This window comes from Gorilla gorilla, chromosome 21 (genome assembly GCF_029281585.2).
Source record: "Gorilla gorilla gorilla isolate KB3781 chromosome 21, NHGRI_mGorGor1-v2.1_pri, whole genome shotgun sequence".
Lineage (NCBI taxonomy): Eukaryota > Metazoa > Chordata > Mammalia > Primates > Hominidae > Gorilla > Gorilla gorilla.
In genome coordinates this window covers 70,682,345-70,700,156 of record NC_073245.2, presented here as the reverse complement: position 1 = coordinate 70,700,156, position 17,812 = coordinate 70,682,345, and the positions used below count along the sequence as shown (strand labels likewise).

The 17,812-nt window shown below is 38.8% G+C and overlaps 1 protein-coding gene across 3 annotated transcripts in view; it reads right to left on the bottom strand.

The window, feature by feature from the left end:
- The window catches only part of VAPB (VAMP associated protein B and C), a 55,501-nt gene that overhangs the window by 20,943 nt on the left and 16,746 nt on the right, over nt 1–17,812 (bottom strand). For all 3 annotated transcript variants that reach the window (XM_004062431.5, XM_063702375.1, XM_004062432.5), the window contains one exon: nt 5,788–5,940. In XM_004062431.5, coding sequence (XP_004062479.1) covers nt 5,788–5,940 — 153 coding nt within the window. The remainder of the gene's footprint in view (nt 1–5,787; nt 5,941–17,812) is intronic.

The window sequence follows — 17,812 nt, the reverse complement described above, 5'->3', positions numbered from 1 at the left end:
AAAGAAAATCACTTTTGGCTTCTTAAAACTTTGCTTATTTTTTGCTTCTCAGTTATGCTGTACAGAGTTGAAGTTACCTTCAGCTAACTGAGGTAGACAAAATGTGTAAGTCCTCTTGATCTTGATATTTAAAAATGTAAAGAATAAACTGTGTCATAGTCACAAAAAAGTAACAATTCTTCCCTAAAAACCTAAGTATTACAGTAAACTTGTAAAAACCCTTAAAAGCGTAATTAAGCTGAATTTTTGTTGGTAATTTTCTTTTTTCTACTTTTTGTTTAACCAGAATCTCATCTGGTGAAAAAGATTAAAGACATCTTTTAAAGTATGAATGTGAGTTGTTCTTATCTGAGAGTAATAAGCCTGGTTCATGGAAACCACTTATAAAAAAGTTTCGCTTATCAGAGACTTCCAAAGCAAACAATCAAACGAAGAAGAATGTTGCTGTTAAGAAGCTCAAACTCCCCAAATGCAGCTCCCACTATCAGTGCTTGATGGATAAATGTTTGGCTTCTTTGTCTAAGGGCTCTGTGCATTTATACCCTAGTGCACCTGAAAGGTGCACTCCTGGTTGACTGCTCCAGGGCCACCAAACAGCTACATTAAACTGAGTCACGGAAATCTTAAAAGGATTATTAATCGCAATACTATCCATTTAAATTAACTGATCAATGTTTTCATCCAAGAAGAGTTGCTGATGTTCATGCTCTGAGGATTTTTCTTTTCTTTCTTTTTTTTTTTTTTTTTGTGAGACGGAGTTTCTCTCTTGTTGCCCAGGCTGGAGTGCAATGGAGCGATCTTGGCTCACTGCAACCTCCGCCTCCCGGGCTCAAGTGATTCTCCTGCCTCAGCCTTCCTGAGTAGCTGGGATTACAGGCATGTGCCAGCATGCCCGGCTAATTTTGTATGTTTAGTAGAGACGGGGTTTCTCCATGTTGGTCAGGATGGTCTCGAATTCCCAACCTCAGGTGATCCGCCTGCCTCGGCCTCCCAAAGTGCTGGGATTACAGGCATGAGCCACTGCACCTGGCTGTCCTGAGGATTTTACTGGAAAAACTTTATGCTTTAAATGTGATTGAAAAGAGTGCTGAAAAGGGCTGTATTCAGGAATGAATACTGCTCCTTAATCCTTTGAATTCTAATTTAAAATACAGATTCAGACACTGGGAGTTTTGTGTTTGTCTTTAATCCATTTTCAATTCCCAAGGTACACTTAGTAAAGTGTATCTGTACCTAAATATCGGTATCTTTAATGACTCTTTCCAATGCCCCCCTCCACACACAGATATTTTGCATTTCTAATTTGCTTGGGACACAGGCAACCAATGTGCATAACTGAACTGCAAATGGACGCATGCTTGCTACTTTAGTGAAATTAGAATTCAGTGAAGGTTATAAAAATATTAAACTTAATATCATATTACAGGAAGCATAAGTATTTTTGATGGGCCCATAATTTTACCACTTCACCTGCTGTATCCGCTGGCAAACATGGTTTGGAATATTAATGGAAAACTCCCTCATTATTAACTGAAGCACTAAAAAAAAAAAAAAATCCACAACCACTAACAGCTTACCACAAAGACATTTTCAGAAATTATGTACCTTAAAAATATTTTCCCACCATACAGTTCAGAAAATAGATTTAATTTTGTAAAGCTAGAACAAATGGGAAGATCCCCACTGCCCCAAAACAATTCGTTAATTCAAAAAGTTCTTTATTCCTTACATTTGAAATCTCAGGAGGAAAAAATTCCAACCTCCCGTTCTTCAATCTCTATTTAAGTGTACCTATTTTGCTGAAGTCCAGATTAAATAATTCAAAACCATCTCTAGTTGATAGTATGTATCATGGAGCAAGGGGCCAAAACCACAGTATTCTGGGCCAGTGAATGCAAACTGAAAGCCCCCTGCACCCCCTATCTACCACGTGACCTCATCCAAAAAGCACAAACCTCAGAAGGGGCTACAATAAAAATGAGATGAGACGAGCACCTATGTAAAGGACAAAGAAAAGGATTCAAATCACAGGTCCAAGGGGCCAGGGCCTAAAGCAACTCTTTGGGAAAGCCCACATATTATAATCCACTGACACAAAAAGTTTAGGTTATGTCTGTGTCCAACTGTTACTTTACCACCTAAGTTTATAAAAGGGAGTTTTTTTAAGGACCCAATAAGTGATCTGCCGTGTTCTGAAGAAAATAGCATGATAGGTCAGAGCCTGAACTTTTGAAGCACAATATAAGGTCCCTTGAATATCAGGGTAACGTGAAAAGGTAAAAAGAGCTTCACAGGGTTTCTCTGAAAGACATCTGGCTTTCCATGTCACAGTGTGAACCGGTGTGCCTTCAAAACCTTGATCCCTCTGGCCAGCACAGGTGCCAGCTCCATGGGCAGACATCATTACCATCAACCCTCCCTCTCTTCCCACCTTCCTGCTTCCCTCCTCTCTTTCTTTCCTTCCCCCTCCCTCCCTCCTCTCTTTAAAATAATGATTTACAGCCTTCCCGAATAGCTAGTGCATTCCAAGCGTTTTCAGAAATGGGAAAAATGCACTGGTCATGTCCTTCTCAGGTATCTAGTGACACTTTGGGTGGTGGGCAGGGCAATGCTAGCAGTATTTTAAGCTGATGTGGTGGCCACCTTTTTAAAGATTATACCTGAAAATGTACTGGCAACTTTTCACTATAAAACAAATGAATATTACACAAGGAAGAGAAAACACAAATTTCTTCTCAAAATTAGCAAAGGTCCATAAATAAATAAAATATAGGGGTTAATTTATTTCTAAACAGTCAATTCAAGTATTATGCAATCCACCTTCTTCAAAAACTAGCCGGTTTTTGTCAAAGCTAGTGGAAGAACAACGTACAAATGTACCACTCTTGTACCATGCTGTTGATTCTGCAGTATTTGTAAATATTCTGTAAGGTAGACACTATTCTCCCTACCTTACAAGTGAGAAAACAAGAACCTAGAAAGGTTAATAGGTTGGTCAAAATTCAGCTGACTGGTTAAACAGCACAACTGGTCTTCCTGTTCAGGTTTCCTGACCTCAAATCCACTCATCTTTGAAGAGAGTGGGTAAAACCAAGCTTGGCCATGTGCATATCTGGGGAGAAGGGGAGGCTGGCTTTTGGATAATCTGCACTGCCTGTCAACTGGTATCCTCCTCCTCCTGAGGACTCTAGTGACTCACCAAGATGTCATCATGTAGCTGTATTAATACCAAGAGGACTCCTGGAAAAAGGCAGTGCTTTTTATCCCAAGCTATGCATGTCTAATAAATGATGCAGTGGTCCCTCAGCACATATAACTGCAGCAAATGGGGCTGGCCTCCTTTGCTGACTTGCAAGGCTGTCCTAGAAATGCAATGACATCTGGTTTCACCTTGGTTCCCCCCAAGCACTGAGCTAAATACCAAATAATAACAAAGGAGCTCTTTCTAAGGTGCAGATATGATCTTGTCTCATCTAGGAAGAAAGTCTACAGACACACGGACATTTTATTATTCAACTACTTTTTCCCCCAAATACATTAAACTTTGAGAATGATGGTACTTTTTACATTCATTCATAAGTGGGGTCATCCTCTAACACTACTGAGGCAGTTTAGTATGACAGAAAGAGCACTGGATCAGGAGCCAAGCCACTAGCTTCAAATAGCAGTGCTGCCATGACCATCCAAGTGACCCTTGATGAGTGTGCCACACTCTGTGCCTTACTTCATCTGCCAAAGGAAGCCACAACCACAAAGTCTTGGTCTTCCTTGAGTAAACAATCATAAATCAGAATAAAGGCAGAGTTCGCTTTTACTTTTTAAAAATTCCTATGATGGGGAAACAATGGATCTTCCTGAAAGAGAGACGGAGATGCCTGGCACGGTGGCTCACGCCTGTAATCCCAGCACTTTGGGAGGCCGAGGCAGGAGGATCACTTGAGGTCAGGAGTTTGAGACCAGTCTAGCCAACATGGTGAAACCCTGTCTCTACTAAAAATACAAAAATTACCAGGTGTGGTGGCACGCACCTGTAATCCTAGCTACTCAGGAGGCTGAGGCAAGAGAATTGCTTGAATCTGGGAGGTGGAGGTTGCAGTGAGCAGAGATCGCGCCACTGCACTCCAGCCTGGGTGACAAAGTGAGACTGTCTCAAAAAAAAAAGAGAGAGATAGAGACATACATATACACCCACCCATACATATTTATATTTTATATCAGAAAACACACTAACATTGTACAACTACCTACTGAGATTCTTTTATTCAGAAAACCATGCTGCATTCCCTATTCTTACTATAAAAATTGGTAATTTTCATCTACTGACAAACTTGCTCAAATTTGATACGGGCATGGAAATCGAGGGGGGAAAGTAGATAGAAGAGGGGAACAAAAGATTTCAGCTGCGCTTGATGTCAACAGAAAAATTTAAACCATACATATCCAGAGGATACAGAAATGCCAAAATCCCAGTCCCTTCCTTTCTCCAGAGTGCTGCAGTTCAAAGAGGATGGGCTTCGAGCCAGTCAGAATGATCCACATCTTGGCTCTGTTACTTGCTAGTTTCATAATGCTATGACCACCAGTCTACTTCTTAGTAAAATGGAGGTGACAATGCATCCCTTACAGGGCAGGTAAGAGAAATGACATGAGATAGTACATGTGCAGGTCCAGCACATAGAAGCCCCTCAATCAATGCTGGCTTCGACCCTCCTGACTTCAAGATAATAACTTGATTCGAAGATCAGGTCTTGCAGACTCAAGAGAAGCACAAGGGGAGAGCTGGCATGGATGCACCATAATGAGAGAGACCAGATGCAGGGAATAAGAGTTTGCAGAAACGATCAGATAATGAAACACCTTATATCTTTCCAAAGAGGTGAATCATTTTCTTTTAGGTGTCAAATGAATAGCCAAGTGTATCACAATCAAAATCTATCATGGAAAAAGCCAGAGAGATACTCATTTCAAATGAGCAGTAGCTTCTATTGATGCAGAAGCCTCTGTGACACTGAGTCACTTGATATTTACAAGATAAATACACACTCCCCCATAGCTCCTTCTTGGCTGGAGAAGTTCTAATGAGCTAAAAGTTTATTCCATTTCTAAAATACATTTAAACTCCAACCCATCACTGACATCTCCTTAATTCTGAAATCCAATTCTCAATTTGGGCACTTTACCAGTACCTTTTCAGAAGTTGGATTTTGGAAAATACATGCACTCCCAGACAGAAGAGAAAACCATCAGACATGCACCAAACTGACACCCTTGAGTATATTCCAATTTGCTCAGCCCTCATCTCTCTTGGCGTTTCACAATTAGTAAAGTGCAGTGGCCAATCACTGGAAATGGTATGAGCTTAATGTCAGAAATCATTTAGCTTAAATAAGAAAATAACTCCATTTAGCTTTCTCCCACAAAGTAAAATTAAGTTTGTTTAGCCCTTTTTTATTTATTGCCAAAGGGCAGATTTAATTTCAAGGAAGTGAAAACAAAACTCATTCTGAAGTAAAGTCTAAAGTTATCACTTCAGTTTTGCTCTAACTATTGAGGTGCAAAGGGGCTGTAAGCATTGAAACAAGGAGGCATTAATTATGAAAAAAACAGGCGACTTGGACCCAGCTTTCTGATCACGGGGTGGAGGGTTGTGGGGTGGGGTGGGCTGGGGGTGGGGTGGAGAGAATTCTATCATCTTCTTCTGCTACACTGCAAATACAAACTTTAAGAAAACCTACTGCCCAGGGGCCTTCTGAGCCCACCCTCTAGGCCTCCAGTCTCAGGACTTACCAGATACATTAATTGAGGCCCCTGCATCGATGATTCCGCTGTTGGGCCTCACACAGTACCTACGTGGTGCTGTAGTCTTCACCTTAAAACACACATTTCGGTCTGTCGGGTTGCCAAGCTTTAGGTTGGTGGTGACAACATCGGTGAAGGGACCTGTAGAATGAGACAGAGACTGATTGGGGGTCTCATGAGGAAAGTTTAGAAGGTTTGTGGAAAAGAGAGCTATAAATATAGCTAAGGGAAGATCTGAGATCCACGATTATCTCATTAACATGCCAATGGATGAAAGAGATGAGCTGAGGTTAATGTACTAGCAGTAACGTCTAATATTTACCATGTTCCCACTATTTCACCAGGTACCTAGTGTAAGTGTTCTAACATATGGCATCTCATTGAAACCTCACAACTTTATGATTATTGCTGTTTTGCAGATGAGAAAACTGAGGCTTGGGGAGACAAGTTACTTGTCCAAGTTTTCATGATAGTGGTAGTGAGGATCTGTAACCAGATGGCTTGCATCTAAGGCCAGTTCTTACCCATGCTAAATACTGATTTCCACAGTAACAATATGAAATCTAACAGGGAGAGCGTAAAGGACTAAACTCATTCCAAAATGATTATCTAGAGCACAGTGTGCCAAGAGGAGCAGATGGAAGAAAGACTTTGAGGTGTTAATGGTCTATAAACACAGTAACTCTCAACATGATAGTGTTGCTACAGAAAACTTAGTATCACCTTAGGCTGTAGCAAGAAGTTCAGAGTCCTGCTGGGCAGTCCACACCTGAAACATTACAGACGGTATTAATTACTCACGCTACTGGGAAGACTGCAACAGGCTCAGTGGCCTGAAGATACTTTTTATTACTATTATTTATTCACTTCCTACTTTATTAGATTTTTTAATTAAAAAAGTAAAACATGCTTCTTAAACCAAACAATAAAAGATGTATAAACAGGAATAAGCTTTCCTTTGTCCCCTGAGATAACTAATATTAATATGGGAGATCTTTCCACATCATCTATGTTTACACAAACAATACATACACACATGTGCAAGGGATAGGGGCTAACAAATAATGAAATACTACTATTCCTATTACTCTGAAACTTGCTTTTTTTCATTTACCCATCTATGGTGGACATGTGATCTCTGTGTTTATTAGTCAGGTGGCTACAAAAATTTAGGTCCTTTTCAACACCTTTTCAAATTTACATATTTTTCACCTGTAAATCAGTATTTCTGTGTTTCCTCTAGGCAAGTTCTTTACTCTTGTCTTTGCATTTGCAAGGAAACAGGAAGTGAAGGTGGGGAAAGGGTGTGCGCTTATGTGTTCACAAACAAATACGTAATGTTGACTCAACAAAATCATTCAAATGTGTGTTTTGAAAAACTTTTCAATGAGACTCTAAGCTCCTGAGACAAGGATTATACCTTATCCATCTCTGTAGCCCCAGCACTGTGGCTGGCATAGAATAAAGATCTCAATCTACATATTCACCAAGAAGAAAACTACCTGTCTGTGGATTATCTCCAGCAAAATTAAGATCCTCAGGCTGGTGTCTCTACTCTTGAGGTGCTCGGGGCATGGAAAAAAAAAAAATCAATCTGATATGGGCTTACCTTAATACAAATTAAGAAATCAAAATGGTGATAAGGAAGGAAGGAAATGGGACTCAATCCCAAAATCAAACGACAGCTAGTTCTGCTATGAGACTTATTTTGAAAACATAAATTTGATCCAATGTTACTCATGTGCATATTAGAGGGACACTCTGGACATAAAACAATTTTTGTATTTGTTTCTGTGTGATTTTGTCTGCTATCAACATTGATGAACACAGAAAACTGCTCCTCGCTGAACCCAACTGCAAAGAAATACAGAAAACTCACAAGCACACACACTTCAACCACCTACGGGATACCTCAGTTCACCTTGTGGGTAATGAGCCACACCTATCCACACCTGGTATTACAACTTTCCATATGATTTCAGGTAATCCTCCTTACTTCAAGAAAACAACTCTTCTGATGTCCATATCCACAGAAAAACTTTGGGTCTTTTTCAAGAAAGTGCCATATCTGCTGTAGCATTTGTGGCTTTACCAGCGCCCTATCTTTGTGCACGTGTCACCAACAAAGTCTTTGAGTGCTGTGCTCCTAACCACACTTCCCTCATAAGCGCTGTGGTTTTTACCAAGCTATTCAGTATAGTGTGGTGATTCCAGGAATGCATTACAGCAGAACTGACTATACTACTGCATCATTTATTGTTCTGTGAATTATTATTGCAAACACTATTCTCATTCCACGAGCAGTGACGCCTTCACAGATGAAACACTCCATGAGAATTTCTCCATTTGCTTACCTTTCTATCACAAACAACCCTATCACTACACTCTAAGTCAGCTCCCCATTGAAAACTAAGAGTACAGAGGAGGCCAGGTACCTGTGGCCCAAAAGGATTTTCAGCTACAGTAAGGGAGAGCCAGATGCTGACGCTGCTCCATCCTTGCATCAAGTTCTTGGCATAAAGGGAGAAACAGGACACTTGGTGCTGAGGCAGTGCTAGGGAGATTATGGAGGCAGCACTCTCTGTGACTACCCCTTTCCACTCTCCAACACAGGCAGTCTGACTCATAATAAAGATGGAGAAAAATCTGTCCTCCTAGTAAGTCTCTTTGCTTGCTTAAGGAGGGGATCACTTCAGCACTCAGAGTGGGGGGAAAAAGAATAGCTATGCAAGCTCTGATTTTCTAGGGTCAAACCAGCAATAAAATACACACACAGACAGGCATAAAGGGCACACAAACCTAAAGAGGTCACAAGCAAATCACCATGTACGTGCATTCCCTGACCCTCATCTAAAAACTGCAACTCAGAAGAACTCCACATAAGCACAGCAGCACCACAACACTGGGGGGAGAAAAGAGGACAAAAATGTACATGACATAAAGAGACACCGGAAATGGGGTGAGTTTTCAAATATAAAGCCTAGGGATGAAAGGTACTCAACGATAATTTGAATGTGATTCAGAAACTCTCAGGCCACAAAGCGTTCTAAATCAAAGCTTAATCAAAGCTTAAAGTTACTAGTTTCAACAAGATTCTGCCTCAGAAACATGGAAGTATCTTCAGAGCAGAATGCCAAGAATTCATAATGGTCCCCAAAACATCCAAAAATACATAGATCTTTTTTTCTAAAATGGTTTGATGTATAGTGAGAGCAGAAAACCAAGATGCTGGCAAGATTCCACTGTGATGAAATCCAGAATATTTGCTAGTTTCCAATTCAGTTACTAGTTTCTTCCTTCCCTCTCCCCCTTATGAAGTTGTGGTGTGAGGATCCCAAATTTAAGTATTTGTTTATTCCTTACACTGACCTCTTCTTCAAGGTACTCTACAAAAATAAGCCAAATTTAAATGTAAACACTTAACTGTTTTTGAAAATTTCCCCAGGTTAATCTATTACATCGCAGTTAATTGCTATTACACAGCAATCTTAATGGTGCTTCAACTTACATAAACCACATAAAAGGAAGTCTAAACTGTTAAAAGACAAGCAATATTTGTAATAATAAACAGGATAAAATAAACATCCCAGATTTCTCCCTCCACAATCCTGGGTCTTTACATGCTTGGGATTTCTTGGCCTTTCACAGGCTTTTATTTGTAAAAATCTGGAGGGAACTATACTGAAAATATATGCAATGAAACAACATCACTGGTAAAATAACAAAGTCCCGTGGGTAAAAATCAAGATATTTGTAAGAACAGGCCAACCTTCCTCTCCCTACTCTGGGCAATTTGCTCCAAGAATTTTATTGAAAATAAATTATATTCTATTTGAGTAATTATAGAAAATAAACCATGTTAGTGTTCTCCTTTTCCCCTGTATTAATGGATTAGCATACACAAAACCTTCAATAAAAATGATGTAAAAGCTTATGAGCATCATTCAGACTTTTACTAGTCACTTTCATTTCATAAAACTGCCATTTCCATTAAAGCATTATGTAAAAAATGGGATTTTACTATACCAACATGCATATTTACCACCAATGAATTTAAACACTGCTTATAAAGTACAGTCAATTTTACAAGTGAAATCTCCTTCTAAACTTAGAATTTTTCCTTTTTAGAGATAAAAAAAATGATGTGTCTCTAGAACCACAGCATACACTTTAAATCATTTTTAATCTTCTATTCCTTATTTCAGATAATGTCTGTAACAAAACCAGGAACTAAGCATCTAAAATGTGAAATGGGAGGTTAAAAAAGTGAAAAAACATGAATTTGGGAGAAACTGGCAATACTCTTTGAAACTGTTACTCTTTTTAATAATGTAAACAATGCCCTTTACGTCCTAGATTATGCATATACTCATCTGTGAACATTTGTGTGAGTTTGCTGAAGATGCTTATGAAACAGCACTAATGAACTGAAAATGAATTCCTTGACATGCTGTAAAAGGTATTTAGATAAAGCTAAACACAGTATAATTTATTTCCTCTACCTTCCCCCAGGACCCACTGTGCTTGGATTTTTGTCATTTTAAATTGTGTTTAAGGCAATAAGAGGTAAGAGTAAGACAGTAAGAGGGGCTAGAATTGATCTGTTTTAGAAGGCAAATACAATACCAGCAAAAACTTGCATACCATTAAAAGTGAAAGAAGAAATAGTTGCTTTTTACTCTTAATTACAAAAATTGGGCCTTAAGATGTATAAAGTTCTGGTTTGAAGGTCAAAGACCATCACAATCCAGCACAACATGAAGAGGTCAGGTTCCAGGTGTTGAAAATGTCATAAAAAAATGGCTGAATAAACTTGTCAGGAAACCTAAGAGCATTTTGTGGGAAAAGTACTCCATTAAATCTTTAAACAGTCTCCTGATCTACATATGATTTAAATGCTTTTCTGTAATTATTCAAGAGCCATGGAAGAAAAATTAAAACGCTTCCCTTCAGGAAATGTAAATACTATCTTTACAAAAGAATAATTTAAAAGTTCATGTCCCATCAAATTATAAAAAGTAATAATGAAAATTTCCAGTGAACTGAAAACTCAATCTAGGCCTTACCTATCTGTATTACCTCAAGCATAGCATAACATCCTATCTACTAAATGGCAAGATAGAAGTTTTTAAGGAGTAAATATATAATTTTACCTTTTTTTTTTTTTTTTTTTTTTTGAGACAGAGTCTCGCTCTGTCACCCAGGCTGGAGTGCAGTGGCACGATCTCGGCTCACTGCAACCTCCACCTCCCAGGTTCAAGCGATTCTCATGCCCCAACCTCCCAAGTAGCTGGGACCACAGGCATATGCCACACCTGGCTAATTTTTGTATTTTTAATAGAGACAGGGTTTTACTACATTGGCTAGGGTGGTCTCAAACTCCTGACCTCAAATGATCCACCCACCTTGGCATCCCAAAGTGCTGGGATTAGAGGTGTGAGCCTCCGCGCCCAGCCATAATTTTACTTTTAACTTAGCAATTCTACCAGAAAAATAAAGGCTAAAGTATATTTAGACCCCAAACTATAAAACTCCTACAGGATGACAGAATAAAATCTAGATGGCCTTGGATTTGGAGATGACTACTTACAACACCAAAACAAAATCCATGAAAAAAATAACTGATTAGCTAAACTTCATTAAAAATAAAAACATCTGTTCTGCAGAAGACAAGCAAGCCACAAGCCAGGAGAAAATATTTGCTAAAAACATACCTGAATAAAATACTGTCAACCAAAATATACAAAGAACTCTTAAAACTCAATAATATGAAAATGAAGGCTGGGCACAGTGGCTCATGCCTGTAATCCCAGCACTTTGGGAGGCTGTGGCGGGTGGATCACAATGTCAGGAGATCGAGACCATGCTGGCTAACACGGTGAACCTCTGATCCATGCCGTTCCATCCCACTCCATTCCATTCACCCCGTCTCTACTAAAAATACAAAAAACTAGCCAGGCGTGGTGGTGGGCACCTATAGTCCCAGCTACTCTGGAGGCTGTGGCAGGAGAATGGCCTGAACCAGGGAGGCGGAGCTTCCAATGTGCTGAGATCGCGCCACTGCACTCCAGTCTGGGTGACAGAGCGAAAGAGACTCCGTCTCAAAAAATAATAAAAATAAAATAAAATAAAATGAACAACCTAATTTTAAAATGGGCAAAAGATCTGAACAGCCACCTCACCAAAAATGTACAGAAAGCAAATAAACATATGAAAAGATGTCTGGCCAGGTGCGGTGGCTCACGCCTGTAATCAGGAAGCCAAGGCGGGTGGATCAGCTGAGGTCAGGAATTCGAGACCAGCTTGGCCAACATGGTGAAACCCTGTCTCTACTGAAAATACAAAAAGTAGCCAGGTGTGGTGGCCCATGCCTGTAGTCCCAGCTACTGGGGAGGCTGAGGCAGGAGGATCACTTGAACCCAGGAGGCAGAGGTTGCAGTGAGCCAAGATTGTGCCACTGCACTTCAGCCTGGGCGACAGAGTAAGACTCCATCTCAGAAAAACAAAAACAGAAAAGATGTCCAATGAGATACTATTACACATTTGTTCATTTTCTTATTGTTGAGTTTTAGAATGGCCAAATTCTAAAATACTACCAATACCAAGTGTTGGTGAGGATGTGGAACAACAGGAACTCTCATTCACTGCTGGTGGGAATGAAAAACGGTGCACAGACACTTTGAAAGACCATTTAGCAGTTTCTTACAAAACTAAACATATTCTTACCATACAATCCAGCAATCACCCTCCTTGGTATTTACCCAAGTAAGTTGAAAACTTATATCCACACAAACACCTGCACATGGATGTTTATAGCAGCTTTATTCATAACTGCCAAAATGCAGAAGCATTTTGTGAGTGGATAAAATAAACTGTGGTATATCCAGACACTGAAATAGTGCTCAGTGCTAAAAAGAAATGAGCTATAAAGCCATGAAAAGACACGGAGGAGCCTTAAATGCATATCCCTGAGTGAAAGCAGTCAGTATGAAAAGGTAGCATACTGTATGATTTTACTCTATCACATTCTGGAAAAGGCAAAACTACAGAGACAATAAAAAGATAAGGTGTTGGCCGGGCATGGTGGCTCATGTCTGTAATCCAGCACTTTGGGAGGCTGAGTGGGGGGGGGGCGGGGGCGGATCACTTGACGTCAGGAGTTCGAGACCAGCCTGGCCAATATGGTGAAACCACATCTCTAATAAAACTACAAAAATTGGCTAGGTGTGGGGGCACACACCTGTAATCCCAGCAACTCGGGGGGCTGAGGCAGGAGAACAGTTTGAACCCAGGAGGCGAAGGTTACAGTGAGCCAAGATCGCCCCACTGCACTCCAGCCTGGGTGATGGAGCAAGACTCTGTTATCAAAATAAATAAATAAATAAATAAAATACGGTGTTGATAGAATTTAAGGGAGGAAAGAACAGGAGGAGCATAGAGCATTTTTAGGACAGTAAAACTGAAACTACTCTGATATTATAATGGTGGATACATGTCATTATACATTTGTCAAAACTCACAGAATGTACAACACTAGAAATGAATACTAACGCAGACTACGGACTCTGGTTAACAATGACATGTCAATGTAGGTTCACCAATGGTAACCAATGTACCACTCAGTGTAGGATGTTGCCAGTGGAGGGGGTTATGATGCATGTGTGGGGTAGGAGTTACAAGAGAACTCTGTGCATACTTTCTGCTCAGTTTTTGTGTGAACCTAAAACTGTTCTAAACTATATTTTTCTTAAAAAAAGGAAGGGGAAAAAGTATTTGGTCTTTTATATTAATTCACTTTCGGTAGTATCCCCCTTAACATTTCTAATATTAAATATTACTGAGATTTTGAAAATATCTATCTGTATTGTATGTGTGTGTGTGTGTGTGTGTGTGTGTATATATATGAATAAAGATTCCTTGTTGTGCAAAGTGATTGCTCCTCTTCCTTTTCTAGAGTTCATGAAATTCTGGTTTCACAAATACATATCCTTCCTTTGTAATTTATCTTCTGATGTAGCTACAATACTTTGAAACTCAACCTATATATGTTACCAAATAAGTTATATATATATAATACCAATTTGATATATAATCTATCAGGTCTCAGCTTTCCAGATACAAGTTTAAAGTTATTAGCTTCACAACAGTTTTTTTCACTCTGCATAAAGAAAGCTATATTATTTTATACTCTTGCAAACACAAATTAGGTACAATATCTCTCCTTTTCACAGCCTCTCCAAAAAACAAATTACCATATTTCACTTCAACTCTAAAAAGATTACCTTCTGGGAAGGTAATAATCTGTCTCCAGAAGCCTATGACTTTTGATGGATTTTGTTAAAACAATAAAAGTGTGCTTGAGGTTTCAATACAGTAGACTCTCTATGTGGGAAAAATACACTAAAATGGAGGGACACGGACATTCTAAAGTAAAATCTGTTGGATATCTTATTAATATTTTTAAATTTTACCCTTTGACAGTCTATTTACATTAAAAAGTATCCTATTGCTTTCTGCTTTCCATACCCATCTGCAGTGCACCAATCCCCACGTTATTTCTTTTCTTGTTTATGTAAATCTTCCCCTTCTAGAATGGAAACTCCATCAACACGGACTTTTTTGTCCCTCCTGTTCATTACTGATCATCAGCACCTAGAGCACTTGCAGGCATAGAACAGATGCTCAATAATATATTTGCTGAATGAACAAATAGCCATGCCATGCTTCCATCTACTTCACACAATGGCTGTATTCTTCCTCTATGCACCCTCTGTACGCACATCCAGGCTCTGGGTGAATAAATACTGAGACTACTGCTGCTTCTGTTCCAGCATTACACCCTTTTCATCTTCTGCATAGGACATATTTTGTTTGTTCCTTTCCTGTTTCCACATGGAGTGGGGGGCAGGGCGGGGGGGGGGGGGGTGTCTATCCTATTCATCACCAGATCCTCCAAACTAGAACAGTGCCACAAACATAGTAAAAATGTATGCTGCATGAATACGAGACTTCCTCAGAGGTCATTGTACTCTGATTCTGCTGCATTTCCTGTAAACAGACACCTACTTCAAAACCTGGATCTGAAATCATTCTAAATTTGTGCTGCTTATATACAGGTTGAAGGTATTAAAAATGCTCACTGTGTCAATAATGTTTTCATCATAATTATTCCATGGTGATTTTTTTTAAAGTTGCCCCCTCCCTAAAAAAATGAAAGATACCATACTAACAGATATTCAAAGAGAGTGAGCTCTTAAATAACCATGAACTCAAGAATAAGGACACTGGAGAAGTTTTCTTAAAAATCTATTTTCTTGATCGAATTGTTAGCTCACACATTAAATCAATGCTTTAGAAACAAAAATAAAGCTTTAAAGTTTTGCAACCAATGTGTTTAAATGGCAGACATTATATTCCAATATTCCAGCAGAAAGCCTGATTGTATAGCTCTTATTTTGAAATAACCACATAAAAACAACCCTACCCATAGACACATAACTTTCCTGAAGAACTCTTAGAATGCAGTGTTTTAAATTAATAAAGTATTCTCCTGGTATCCTCGGGAGCCAGCCAGCCACTGAGAAACATCACACCTGTTATTGCAGCAAGAGAAATCAACACCAAGAACTCTCACTGATGATGCCATCAAAGGCACACCAGAAGCCAACTTGATTGAAATAGACTATACCAGACTTGCAGGCTGCTTACTCAATTCACTAGTTTCCTAGGTCTTTCAGAGCAGAAAGAAACAAAACTCAGCCTGCCACCACCTCCATGGGTGGGAAAACTAAACTGGAAGACATGCTACTGCATTTTAAGAATTCCTAAGATCAAACTCAGGAAAGCTACCTGAAAAAAAATACAAAGTTAGTAAGGAACAGCCTGGAAAACTAAGATATTTGCAGTTTATATAACAGATGAATGACCAGAATTCAAAATATATAAAGAATTCTCTTACTTAGAATAAAAATTCTAAAATCTCATGAAGGAATACTATACAACTCTTTAAAAGAATGAACTAGATCTGTATTTCAACAGTTGATAGGTCTCAAAAACATGTTAAGTCATCCATACACCATGACGCTACATTAAGTGATCTAGAAAAAAACGGAAATAGTTCACATTAAATTCCTCCGGGGAGTTAAAAAAAAAAAAAAAAAAAGGAGGGCGTATGAATCAGCAGATATGGAGTACAGACATGTCATAAATTATTAGTGAAGTTTTACTTGTTTTATTAAAGAAAGATTTAAAACGAGTCTTCTAACAAATTATTAACATTTAGTTACTCCATACTGGGGTATTTATATTATCTGTATTTTTCTGTACTTAAAAATTTTTTCATATACAGAAAGCTACCTGTAGTTTATGTGAGATCCAAACAAGGTTCTTTTGAAATAATTTTCTACTTGTTCAGACTTGTAAAGTTGTTGAAAACTGATAAACCAGCATTGATAGTCATGCTTGTATAATTTATAAAAATCAAGGTTATCACTTAAAACATGTTTAAAGTTGCAGTGGTCTCATTAACTCAAGACAAAGACCCATATGTACAATTCTGACAAAAGCTTCTGTATGAACTTCAAAGACTAGAAACCATCTAAAGATAAATACTGTCACTACTTTCCTTTAATACACTAGATTTTTTTTCATAATAGAAAAATGGCTAAAAGGAGTATATAAGAGCTGAGGCTTCATACATTCTATCTATATCCAGCACTAATATTATCGTGCAGTAGAAGATTATTCACAGATGAATTTTACATCAGTTCTAAAAGGATCTTAGACGATTTAATAAACTGAATTTTTTCAATGCATTCTTTATCCCACTGACTAACGAACATCTAGTAATTATTCTCTACTTGAAAGACCAAAATTTCTGATTACAGTAATCACAAAAATAAACAAAAAGATAAGCAATATTCTACTGCAAATAAAATTCTATCTAAATAGAAGAGTGACAAAACATGATTCACATTTTACACAAAGCAGGATGAGTCAAGACAGATAATATGCTCAAGTTAGGGGTATGAGTGATAAAATAGCATGGGGTCCCAATTTCTCATGGTTGTAGTTGTTTTAACATTCAAGTGCAAAAAGTCATTAACAATAGAAGTAAAACTTCTCCAAAGTGTTCCATCTTTAGTGGAGATGACAGCATGTGAAAAATCCTCCATACCAAAATCAACACATCCAATTCACACCAGATACAGAACAGGGGAGAAGAACAAGTTTAGCATTCTGCACCTTGATGATCCAACTGGAATTTTCAATCTGTGAACAGTGAGAAACAGTAGAACGTGGTTTATCAGTTAGTGTGTAATCTGTTCTGGTTCCTTTTCAATAAAGAACCTAAGTGGCTATACCAGTGATAAGAGATTATCAACCAGGTCACCAGCTTCTTAAACTCAAGAAGAGGCCAGGGGAAAGGCTGTGAGACTTGGATGAAAAATATTTTCTATTTTTCCCTTTCTCTGCCTTTGGAAATTATGCTCATTCTTCAAAGTTTTGCTCAAACGTCTTCTCTTTTGGAAAGGTTTACCAAACCTCTTTAATCAGAAGAAATTACTCCTTACTGTTCTATGTCAGAAAAATAAGCTGACTGCCAAATTTATATCTGCAGCCTGGCCCTCTCCCCTGAGCTCCAGACTCAACTACCTATTTAACATCTCTCGTTGCAAGTGTACTGAGCATCTCAAGTTTCTCATGTCCAAACGGCACTCTTGAGTCCCACTCTCCTCCCTCAAACTCAATGCTTCTCATCTCAGTAAAGAAACCACCACTCACCCAACTGCTTAGGCCAAAAGCAGTCTCTCTTCCTCTACATTTAGTCTACATTCCTCTATATTCCTCTACATTTAATCTACATTCCTCTATATTCCTCTACATTTAATCTAGAAACCCTGTCTCTACTAAAGATACAAAAATTACTTAGGCGTGGTGGCACACGCCTGTAGTCCCAGCTACTTGGGAGGCTGAGGCAGGAGAATTGCTTGAACTGGGAGGGGGAGGTTAC